This window comes from Antechinus flavipes, chromosome 3 (genome assembly GCF_016432865.1).
Source record: "Antechinus flavipes isolate AdamAnt ecotype Samford, QLD, Australia chromosome 3, AdamAnt_v2, whole genome shotgun sequence".
NCBI classification, from domain to species: domain Eukaryota; kingdom Metazoa; phylum Chordata; class Mammalia; order Dasyuromorphia; family Dasyuridae; genus Antechinus; species Antechinus flavipes.
The window spans coordinates 72,619,458-72,632,514 of NC_067400.1; the positions used below are offsets into that span (position 1 = coordinate 72,619,458).

Here is a 13,057-nt window from a genome sequence, read left to right on the forward strand (position 1 = left end):
TATTAACCTGATATTACATTGACAGGTGATTAATATATTTGTTGCTTAAAAAACATGTTCTGCATCCTCCTAGAGGATATTGCAGATTATTTTATGAACTACTCTTCATCAGTGCATTTTTTCTACCCTAGGAAATAAGTAAAACTGTGTAGATGGAAGTAGGTATAGACAAATTAAAATAATCAAATTAGGGGAATGAAAAAAAATATGTTTTTATATAATTATAAAACTTTTATTTCCTTGTTATTTTTTTAGATGCCAATTAAATGGATGGCCCTGGAGTGTATCCACTATAGGAAATTTACCCATCAGAGTGACGTTTGGAGCTATGGTTAGTAAATTTCTGATTGTGATTTAAGGCTTTGGGATTTTCAGCTCTTCTAAAGTCCTAAAGTTGTCATTTCATTGTGCTAGTGGTACATATTTATTAAGTCTCTTTTCCTAAAGGAGTTAAGTGTTTTCTCTTCTTTTCTTTAAAAAAAATAAATCTAAATGGTATCTTTACCTATCTTCAGTGTTATTTCCCTACTCACTAAAATGTAATATCGCAGCCTCCCTGCTGGGCTGTCTGCCCGTAGCTCTAGTCTGGTAGCACTTTGGCTGATCATTGTGACAGGGAGGAAAAAAGAAGCTTCTTTTAGTTTAGGCACAGATTCATGGAATCATATGGCTCAAGGCCATAATTTTCAACAGCTCTTTGAAAATCCAACTCTAAAAGCAATGAATGTCAAAAAACATTTTCTAGCTTATGGAAGTTTCTGTACTATAGTCAGATAAAAGGGAATTTGTCATAACAGAACAAACATGGAAGATAATGGAGTAGAACATTGAATAAAGAGGAAGTTAGAAAGTGAGGGAGAGTTTACTCAGTATGGACTACTTTATTTTAATTTTGGAAACAACTTTGGGAGCAATCAGAAGGATCGGATGATGTGTAATTGGAACTGAAGCTGGATGGATTTTAAGACACTAATTTAATTGTTCTTAACTATAATGTCAGGATGAACTTCTAAGAGTTTTTGACACTTAAGCAATTCCATGGGTGAATAAGTATAGAGTTACACCATCCTTAGTAAAGTCGTGCTATGCAAGAATAACTGTTTATCATCATCAATACTAAGCATGATGTTTGCTCTCGATTATAGTATGTGATTGAAAGCCAGATCCATCTGACTATTTCTGTAGCTTAATATTTTTATGTCAATCCTAACTTAAAGGGGATTACTGAAAATTACTATTGCTAAGTAAATTAATTTACCTTTTTTAAAAAATTAAAACCTATTAACCTTCTTGCACCTGTAATTTTACTATCTGTTTGAAAATGCAAACTTTTGTTGACCTGTAATTTTGAAGACAACAGCAAGGAATGCTTGATAAATTTTCTTTGGTGGGGGGGGAGGGACTAAATAAAATAAAATAATTTAAAATAAAATAAAACTTGTTATATGATAATGAAAAGAGTGAGGGAGAAAACATATCATGTATGTATGTGTATACTATACGTATATAGTACATATGCATGTAATATGTTACCTGTATCTCCTGGATATAAAATGATAGCTTGCTAAATATATTACAGGCTGCAGGCAAATTTTAAATGACCTTTAAAAAAAAGAAGACAAAATGTTGGGAAAGCAGTCACATTTTTAATATTAAAGTTTGTCTTTTGGGAGAAATTCTGTTACTTCTGCTACATTATTTATCTTCTTGTTGAATGCAAAATCCCAGGGGCTCAGAGAGGAGAGAAAGAGAGAAAGAGAAAAGTATTTGTATGTGCTATTTTGAAACACAGCACAAACCATCAAACCAAATCCATAAAATGCTTTAGGAAATATCATCAATGATTGCTGGAGACTTCCAAGACAGAGAAAGTCACATATAACCTTGTTCAGCAATGCACATAGTGGAAAATTGCTACTGGGAGCATCTTTATTTTTGTAAAAATAAATATGTATCTGCCATGATGTGTATGTATCCTTAAATGATGAAAAAGCAGCAGAGATTTTATGCTTGCTTACAATTTATTCAGTATATAACTCTCCTTTTACATGAAGACTCCTATGTTTAACCCCATAGAGGTATTATAGAAATATATCATTGGACATACAGGGAATGCTTCAGAATGTTCTTGTTCAGGGCTTCATCATACAGAATCCTACAGAAAAGTTACAGAAAAGTTTTGACTTGAAGAAAGACATATTGGAAACAAAGAGCAAAAAAAAAAAAGTCAAAAACAAAAACCTTACTTAATTTTCTAACTTCAGACTAGTCATTTCATTTTTATCATGCTATTTTTTCAACTTCCTAACATCATGGCACCTGGTAATTGTATTTTATGTTTCTGCTACTAGTTTATTAGCAATTATTTATTCAGATTCGGTTTAATCTTTCCCCTATCAATGGCAAACACTCAATTAACTTCAATTATTATTTCAATATAGATGACCAGGAAGTCTATTTTGACTCTGCATTTTCTCTCAGAGCTCCAGTTACATATTTAAAACTTTCTCTTGAATATTTCTACCTCAATATTCTACATACCTCAAACTTAGCATGCTTCAAACCGAATTACTCAAAAAGCCACCCTTTCTATTTCTCTCTCTATATCTGTTGATACTGTAATACTTCCAGTGGTCTGACTAAAAAAAAAAAATGTCATTTCAAATTCTGTTTTCCCCTTTCATTGCCTCTAAAATGTTCCTTACATTTCTCTTCCTTCCCATCCATATTGGTATCACTATTGTTCAGGGTCCTATCTTCTCTTACCTCTTATAATAGTCTTCTATCTGGACTTCTTGCCTCTAATCTCTTTTCTTTTTAATCCATTCTTTACTTTTCTCCCCAAGTACTTTTGCTAAAATAAAATTCTGATCACATCTTCCTCCTGTGCAAAATATTTCCCCGTCCTCATTGCCTCATGGTATCTATTAGCTCTGTACACTGAAACTTAAGAAATATTGTTAATAAGGGACCTATAATTTCTTAAAATTTAGAGCTACACTAGGTCATAGAAGGAAATGTCAAACTGTGCTATTCACACATTCTGAGAAAACTAAAGCATATAATTTCCTTTTATCAGGCAACCACTGAAACTAATCAAGGAGATCTCAGTTCAAACAAATAAATGATTGCTGTTGGCAATGGAAATGTAAACGTGGCTCTAATTAATAGATCAGCTAATAGACACTCCCTGCTCATAGACCAAGCACTTTTCCTCCACAATTGCTATTTCAGAACTTGCCCATCTCAACCCACTTGAATATATATTTATATATGTATGTGTGTGTGTGTATGTGTGTATACAGTCACACACACACACACACACACACACACACACACACTCTCTCTCTCTCTCTCTCTCTCTCCTAATTAAAAACACTTTTAAATGTGTCCTTGTCTATATTGCAAAGTAGCAATTACATTTGTGCAGTAGAAGATTTGAGTCATCTTATAGGTATAGTATATGTGTTTCAGGTTAAGTCTGGTTTATAATTAATGTTAAGATTAACTGACTAATTTTGACATCAACTGTTGGCTAACATTCAGTACATATCTGCCTTTGTATATAAAAATCAATGTTCCAGAGTTTAGGGAAGTAATAATTCATTTGTTAGACTTAGATTTGTAGTAAGGATAAAGAATATTTTTCTCTTTGTTTTTTTAAAGTCATTTATTAATCAATTGCAAATTACAATTTGCAAACCATAATGGTAGGTACTAAGGGAAATACAACAGAGAAAATTAAAGCATTGTCCCTTCCCTCATATAACTTATCATATCATATTGGAGACTATAGCACAAATATTATATTCCTGGTACAAAGTAGTCATTTAATAAGTGCTTGTTGATTTATTGAAAAAAATATTAAATACCATATAGTTATTATAAGATAATTATATAATATGTAAATTTCAGAGTAGCATCTAACAGATAATACAGACTGAGATAAAAAGTTGAATCCACTTATCCAGAGTCACACAGCTAATAAGTGTCTGAGAATAAATTTGAACTTAGATATTCCTTACCTTAAACCTGATGTTCCATCCTTTATGCCATTGCTCCCCTAATGATATTGTATTTCAGAAACTTGGTAAGAGTGAGGGACTTAGACAAAGAACTCTTTCAAAATACATGCAAAGATAGTTTTTAATATTCACCATTGCAAAACCTTGTGTTCCAAATTTGTTCTACCTCCCTTTCCCCTTCCCCTACTCTATACAACAAATAATCCAATATATGTTATACACGTGTAATTCTTCTTATACATACTTTCACAATTATACTGCAGAAGAAAAATCAGATCGAAAAGGAAAAAAATGAGGAAGAAAAGAAAAAGGCAAGCAAACAACAATAAAAAAGGTTAAAATACTATATCATGATCCACTTTCAGTCCTGACAGTTCTCTTTCTGGATGCAGATGTCTCTCTCCATCACAAGTCTATTGGAATTGGCCTGAAATACCTTACTGTTGAAAAGAGCCTGGAAAAAAAACTTATATATCAAAATATTACAAAAACAGAATTTGGGAATCAGTCTTCTTTCTAACTCAGTGGCCATCTACCCAACCTTTGTGTGAAAAAAATACCTATTGTAGTATACCTTCCAAGAAACTGTCCAGTCTTTGCTTAAAAACTTTCCAAGGAGTAAGAATCTACTATATTTTGAGAAGGTTTTTCCATATGGGGACAGCTCTGATAGGACTTTGTTTTGATCTCTATAATAAAGCCTAAATTTACCCCTTTACAATTTTTATCCATTGGTCTTTGTTCTGCCTTTTGGTACCACATTGAACAAATCTAAGCTATAATTCCCAAGATAGCTCTTCAGATTCTTTAAGTCAGTGATCACATCTTCCTGACTCTTCTCTTCTTCAAGGATAAACACATTAAATTGGTCAATGAATTCTCCTATATCATGCATTTAAAGGTTATTGAACATCTTGTTTGCCCTCCTTTGAGCCTATGGAGTTTATAGATTTTAATCCTTTTTTTCCTTTTAGAAAGACTTCTAATTTTTTAATCTCTACTCATAGTTTATGATTTTCATTTTTGGCTTTCAGTGACTTTTAGGGTATAATATGTCTATTCCAGTGGAACTATAATATATGCCATTTTCCCACTAACATTCTTCCTCAATGCTTGCTCATATTGGGAATTAAGTAAGTGAATCAATGAATGAATAAACAGGAGAGACCATTTGGATATTTTGGCATTGAATTTTCCATTCTACATAGAGAAGTCCAAATACTCACCTACTTTTTCATTTGATATGACCCCACATAAAAAGTCATGTTCATTTAATATTAAAAAAAAATAATATGCCGGTAGCTTAAAATTTCAGTTCTTATTTATCATGGTACTGATTGTTGAAGATTATCTGGTCAGTTTAACACAACTTTAGGTTGGCCACAAGATGATGATATTTTCAATCATACCAACAACCAAAAATCATTTATGAATTTGTAGATTTAGAAGGTCCCAAAATTCTTTTGCTTTCAAAGATAAGCTTTCTACCTTTAAATCCTCCACTGATTGTATAATGGAAACATAGTAGCTTACTTGATATTTCTCACACATATCATTCCATCTCTTGTTTCCTGATTTTGCACTGACTATCCCCCATACTTATAAAATTCTCCCTTTTCCCCAATTTTTTTTAGTTTTTTTTTTCCTAGTTCAATTTTCACCTTTTAAAAAAGGCCTTTCCTAATCCCCTCAGCTGCTGGAGCTCTTTCTTCTGAGATTATGTTCCTTCTTCACTTCTTGAGTCTATGTAGGTATTTTCATGTTTCTTTCCCTTTAGAATCAAAGTTTTAAGAGAGCAGGGACTATATTTAGCTTTCTTTGTATGCTTGTGCTTTGCACAGTACTACTCAATTAATAACTGCTGACTAAATAATTAATATATCTATAACCCTATTTATATCAGTCTCTATCCATCTATCCATCCAATCTCTCTCTTTTTTTCTCTCTTAGTCTCCTCCTTCTCTCTCTTCTTTCATGTTGCCTTCCTCAATAGAATTTAGCTTCATTGAGGGCAGTCTTTCATTTTTCATTTGACATTTAGCACAGAGTATGCACTTATTAAATGTTGGTTCACTGGTCGATTGTGTAGATGACCTCATCTTTTTTCCACCTATGATTCTATGATCTGCACTTGCAATTTTATCATTACAAGGCATTTTACCATCTTTATGATCATAAAAAGATGAAGGTGTGATGATGAGATCTTTCGTTATACTTCTCTAATCCTTCTTTCTCTCCAAATTCCATAACTTTCATTTCCCCTAATCTCTAACATACTTTCCAAAGCTACTGTCCATGCTTCATTAGTCATTGATTTGCTGAACTTAGATAAACCAATTTCTAGAGAAATCTATTTTCACTTCTTTTATCTGAAAATTGAAAATAATATAATTCATCCTAATCTGCTTCACAAAGATCTTGTGCAAATCAATGAAATAGTATACATATTAGCACTTTGAGCTTTTAAAAGGAAATAATGTTGGCAAATTCTGCTTTTACACTGAATAAAATATTTTTAAATTGACCTGCTAGATTGTCATTCAAATAAAAGTGATTTGTATTTGTTTAAGTAATAATTTTATTTCTTTTATTTTTAGGGGTTACCATTTGGGAACTAATGACCTTTGGTGGAAAGCCCTATGATGGAATCCCAACAAGAGAAATACCAGATTTATTAGAGAAAGGGGAACGCTTGCCCCAGCCTCCTATCTGCACCATCGATGTTTATATGGTCATGGTCAAATGTAAGGTTGCTAAATTCTCTTAACAGGAGTTCAATCCTTTTAAGTTATGAAATACATTAAAATTCTTGCAATGAATTTTTCTTAGAATACTCCATACAGTGTCAACAAAATATATGAATTTTGTATTTGAAGAATATGAATTTATCCATAAAAGGTCTAATTAACTTTCCCTCCTTATAATTAATGAGTTATGGTGCCATACTTCCATGTTATAGAGGTAAAATTATAAAATTTTAACTGTTCTCATTATTCTTATCTTTCCATGACAATCAAGATGAATGTCATAAGAAAATATAATTAAACCTGATTAAATGGATAATTTTTTTCAAGAAAAAAATCAGCCTCTAAATAAGTGCCTTACATATTTGAGAAGAAATCTTGAATATGGTATTTAATGAAAATGGAATTAAATGAAAAAAGCTTCACAGCTTTAGTAACAAAGAGGATTTGGGTGATTGACCCTTGTGAGAACAAAAAAGGTTATGAATGTTTACTTTTGTTCCAGTTGATAATTTGTTTACAACTGGACTTTTCATAGCTTTGCCCTCTTTCCCCCTTTCCTTTTAATTTTCCCTCTAAGTACACATTGTAAATGTGTTTTCAAAGCCCAGACTTCTAATTTAAATAGAATTAGCAAAGTCTCAGGTGTTTTTGACTTAATTTAAGTGAGATTAACATACAGCCATCTTTCCTGTATGATCTGGGTCTTTCCTCTTTTTGATTTATATAGAGCTAGCAAAGAACCAGACTGGTGAAGGTGAATAAGCATCTTATTAATAAGAGACTTTGGGCCCGGTTATGCCTAGATTTATATTCATGACATGTGTGATACAGTTTGACAGGGAGGAAGAACTAAAGAATTTGTTTTCCAGTACAGGTCAACATGCCCTTTACTACAAAGCATATTTCTATTTACTCAATATTTAACCAGAGAGAAAGGAATCCTCTGTTTTCAAGTTAACTGCCTCTCGTTCAAATAGTAAGTGGAAATCTTAGAAAACCTCAGTAATTCATCAGCTTTGAAATGACAATGATCAATTTTGTATTATACATACACCTAAAGTCATAAAGGCAGATTTGAGGGAAAAAGTGAACCACTGAGAAATGAAGATTTATTACTGAAGCTAATATTATATTCCAAAGATTGGGAAAGGCTGGCAAGGGGGAAGAAGAAAACAAGAAAGAAGGATGGCAGAAATTGTAAATATCTTTCTTAACTAGTGTAGTAGGATGTATGCATTGGGACATGGCAGCAAAATGATGCTGATGTAGGTTAAATTTTTGTCTAATGCATACTCTCAAACCTTGCAGTTAAGGACTCCAAGTGACCAAAAAAAAAAAAAAAAAGTATATTGGGGGAGAAAGAAGGAGGAAGGAAACGTTGATGCTTTTTACTCTGGTCATCTCATCAACCAAATAGAGCCTGGGGAGATAAAACCCACTTTATCTAGACTTCCAGCTAAATAATAATATATACCTTGAAAATGGCTGATTTGATCTTTGTGCTAGAAAAGGCTTGCACTAAGATAAGCTAATGGCCCTTGCAGAACATAAAGTACTGATCATTTTGCATTTGCTTTTCCTGCTGGGGGACAAAAAAGAAATAGAGGCAATATGTTTCTTGTACTTCTTACCTTTTCTACTTGCTTTAATGCTAACAAAATTCTTCCTTTCCCCCATCACTTACTGAATTCCTTCTTTTTATCTATACCCCACCCTAACATAAATGCAAAATGGCTATAAAAAAGACACAGAAAAAAAAAAAAAAAGATATTGAGATGCCATGTCATTCCATTGATTCCTGGCTTTAGTCAGGGTTACATATTTCAAGAAGATTCAGACAAATTGTTCAGTAAGGGGACAAAGAAGGTTTTTTAAAAAGGCCAGAGACAAGGATGCTTTTATCTTATGTTATTTCAGAGACTATTATGGTTAGCACAAGTCAAATAATGAATTCAGATAGCTTATTTCACCCCAGTTGACTCTTGTTTTTACATGTAGGTAACTCTTAGGTTTTGTTTACTGGAAACATGAAAAGTGTTTACCCTTTAGCTGTCAGAGTCACTGGGATACTGAAATTTCCTTTTATTAGGAAATCATTTAGCCATTGACTATATTCTCATATCTCTGTACAATTCTAGGTTGGATGATTGATGCTGACAGTAGACCTAAATTCAAAGAACTGGCCGCTGAATTTTCCAGAATGGCTCGTGACCCTCAACGATACCTAGTCATTCAGGTAAGCAGATTTAAAAAAAGACTTTTTACTTTGAATGATGAAATACTTTTCTTTATGTAGTTACCTCAACAACATTCAAATTAAATGCTAAATATGAAGAAAATCTCCATTATATAAACATTCCCTGTTAGCCAGGATTTCATCCAATTTTAATTAAAGAAATGGATGCTTATGGAAAAGAACTACTGTTCAGAGTGATTAGGATCACTTATAAGAATGTTACCTAAATTTTTAACTGCTTCTGGGATTGAACAACTAGATGATGATTTACCATATTCACAAATTGTTTTGATCCTCAGCAAAGTTTTCTAAGCATTCTCCTTATCTCTGTCTTTTATTTTACAAACTTCAGAAGCACAGGGAAGTGAGTTTTTTTTTTTTTTCTTTTCCTTGAAGGCAATAACTCAAAATATTCAACATATTGAAGTGTGATTTCCAGGAAAAAAAATATTTTCTTAGATTGTCTTTTCCCTTTCTTGAGTATCAAGGAAATTACTGAGATAAAGTGAAATGAAATAGAATTAAATTAAAAACAACAGATGGAATAGAGTATCAAATATATATAGCTTATTATATTCCAAAATTCTGATTAAGAAATTCTTGAAAAGATGAATTACATTCGTCTTTTTTAAGGGGAAGGACTTCTTATTTCTTTTTTTATAATTATCATGGGAACTTTAATAAGTAATAATTTATATTACTTTCACATTTGAACATTAGGTCAGTTAACTTAACAATAATTATGGCTCTTTGTTGGTAAGGCAACAAGTCTCAGTAATAACATGTCTCAGTAAGAGCATATTTGGTTATTAAGATGTTGAGATAGATAAAATAAGAGAAGAAAAGGATAGTTTTAGAAATGTTCAGCTTTTTTCAAGAAGAATTATGAAGCAAAAAGTTTCCTAAAGCTGGGATGTCAAATCTAAATTGTTATTTTAAGATAACATTCTCTAATGCCAGTAGTGTCAGAAAATTATTATCTGACTTTGTCTATATGTCATCACATTGAAAACCTTTTGTAAACTGATAACCTAGCAGGTTTTTCAAGCATTTTCCTCTATCTCCAAGAATCTTTCAGCATATCTTGAACATAATAAATATTTGAGGAAATCAGTTTTTAATAAATGAAGAAATTTTCTTGTGAGCTATTATTTTACTATATAGATATGAGCAAAAAGTCTTATGATCAAAATGAGACAAAAAAACAATAAAAATGACATATCCTTTTTTTTTCTGCCACATGGCTTATGCATTTAGGGTGATGATCGTATGAAGCTTCCTAGTCCAAATGATAGCAAGTTTTTCCAGAATCTCTTGGATGAAGAGGACCTGGAAGATATGATGGATGCTGAGGAATACTTAGTCCCTCAAGCCTTCAACATCCCACCACCTATCTATACATCCAGAGCAAGAATTGACTCCAATAGGGTAAGAAACAGTAACTAAACATCAAAAATTTCTAAATGCACAGTCATTTTTGGAAAGTAATGTAACAAACTTTAATATAGCTGTGAGTTTTTATTATGTAATCCAGGAAATTAAAAGAGATCAGAAAGAATTATAGATCAAAAGATGAGGATAAAAGGTAAGAAGGTGTTATGTAACCAGTCTCACAATTCCGGAGGAGATATTCTTGTTTGGACTTTGAATTTTCTTCAGGATGTCAAAAGAATAAATAGAAAGGGCAAATTTATATTAAAGAGGATACCTAATTCTGAGGAAATGTGCTAAAATGAAATTTGAAATGGAAGGCTATTTATCTAAATGTTATTCCATTAGAATACTATTTGGCTAAACATACATGAAAATTCAAAATTAATCTTCCAAGAAAAGGCTTGAGATTATGATCCAAGCAAGGTGACACAAACCTGTTATTTCTGTTTCTGGAGACACTGAGGCTATAGATTTCTTTAGCTGAGGATTTCTGACTGTATTGACTGTATTCTGATTGTATTGATCAGATCAGATTTTGACACCTATTTTTTATCCATATGTTGAGTTTCTAAAAGTAGGTACAACCTTAATCAAATTGGATAAGAAGAAGCAAACCAATCCCAGAGAGAAGAGAAGGAAGAAAAACCTTCCATTTCAAACTAGTGAGACTAGACTTGTGAGTAATCATTATACTTCCAGTCCAGCAAGACGGAGTTATGTTCTCATAAAAGGAAAAAGAAGGGAAAAAGACAGACAGACAGAGACATAGATAGTACAAAGAAACATGGACCAATATATAGAAGGGTTAGAGAGACAGAAAGAAATTGTCAATTTGTTCCAAAATCTTGAGGATACGAGATACATAGATCTTTCTAGTCAGGGTGTAGGTCAGGAATATTTGAGAATAAACAGTTATGTGAACTTAAATAATCACACTTTTTTTCAAAACTACTGAATCTCTCCCACAATGTGTTTTCATCGGGTAGAGCTTCATGGGAATATATAAATATATACATATATATATATATATATATATATTTTTTTTTTTAGAAATCTTAATTGTTTCTCCCCTTTGAATATCTTAATGCCTACTGCAAGTAGCCAGCATTATATTAAATGTTCTATCATTAGCTGAATCTATAAATTGAACATAAACAACATAATTCACATGACTTTTCTCTTCCCTTATTCCCCAAAAGAAAGGATATACTGGATAATATGAAATTGTGTCACAAAGGCCCTGACACATTTTATTGAGTGTAACAAATATGTCCCTGTGACAAACAATTTTCCTTATTCAGAAAGCAGAGGAGACTTTTGACTTTCTTCTCATTCTCTCAGATAAAATACTTTGTCTTTTTTTGGAATGGCAGAAAGTACTTGTGTAAAATCTCTCAGAGGGAAAGCAGCAGTTTCTTTACCATTGATGGTCAGAGAACTGTCTTGAAAGTTCCAAATCACCCCATCTATATTTTCCTCATTTTCTCTCTTTTTTTTCCCTCCCTACCTTTGCCTTCCTACCTCCTTTATTATTAAATTCAAAAATACCACTGGCAATTAGAAAAAGTAAATATATCTAGTATTCTCTCCTAGGTTCTAGAAAGAAAGAAATGGAAGACAGAGACCAAGTATATTTTATTTCTTTTTAAACTTCTTTACTGAATTTCTTTGACCTAGTTAATCTCTAGGATTTTAAAACCCAGCAATTAGCAATGGCTTTGAAGGTTCATTGCCAGGATTCAAATCAGTTTTGCCAAAGAACTAGAAGAACCAGTTATATTGAAAGCAATAAGCCCCTCTTTTGTCACATTTAAGGAGAATGAAGAGGTTAATTGGCAACACCAAAGGGAATAACAAAGAAAGAATATGAATTTAGGGGATAGGAGGAATCAGAGAAGTCATAGCCAACTTTCTTTCCTGTGTATTCAGGAAATAGATATTCTCTGGCAGATGATGGGAATTGTGCCCATGGATTTTGGAACATAAGTGGCAAATTAAATATTTTAATTGAAATAATGTCATTTTGAGAAATTAGTTTTCTAGGAATAGGACACTAAGTTCTTTTTTTTTTAGTTGTTATTTTAAGAACACTTCTTAATTTCTCATTCTTCATTCAGTTTAATTTACCCTTCAATAGATGATTTTTTAATGAAATTTTTAGCTTAACTACATGGAAACAATGAGTAAAAGTGGGAATCACATAAGGAGACTTACTTGAACTACAATCATCATTCTTTCTTCTGACTCCTTTCTCCACTAATATCTTGCCTCAAGAAATATCTTGTCTTATTCTTTTCAAGGATTTTGTTTAAATGTCTACCAATTTATGTGAATATAAAAATAAAAAACTTAACCTCCCCATTGAAATCTATATTTTAACCTCCCATGCCTGGAGTTGTATGACTCTTATGTTGCAACTACTACTAATTACCTTTAGTAAACATTCCTTATTCCAATATTTCTTTGTTCTAAAATATTTTCCTTCTGAAAAATTGTTATGTTCCCCTTAAATCATTAAATAATCCTACTCCTTCTTTTAGGTATTTACTATGATCTAATTTAGATGATGAGAATGATATGTCTCTTGATGGCGTGTTCTTAAATTGTGAATCCCA

General features: G+C 32.1%; 1 protein-coding gene across 1 annotated transcript in view; it reads left to right on the forward strand.

The window, feature by feature from the left end:
- LOC127557028 (receptor tyrosine-protein kinase erbB-4) overlaps positions 1-13,057 on the forward strand; it is a 313,556-nt gene that overhangs the window by 254,403 nt on the left and 46,096 nt on the right. The window contains exons 8-11 of the mRNA XM_051990514.1: positions 256-331; positions 6,623-6,769; positions 8,911-9,008; positions 10,266-10,436. Coding sequence (XP_051846474.1) covers positions 256-331; positions 6,623-6,769; positions 8,911-9,008; positions 10,266-10,436 — 492 coding nt within the window. The remainder of the gene's footprint in view (positions 1-255; positions 332-6,622; positions 6,770-8,910; positions 9,009-10,265; positions 10,437-13,057) is intronic.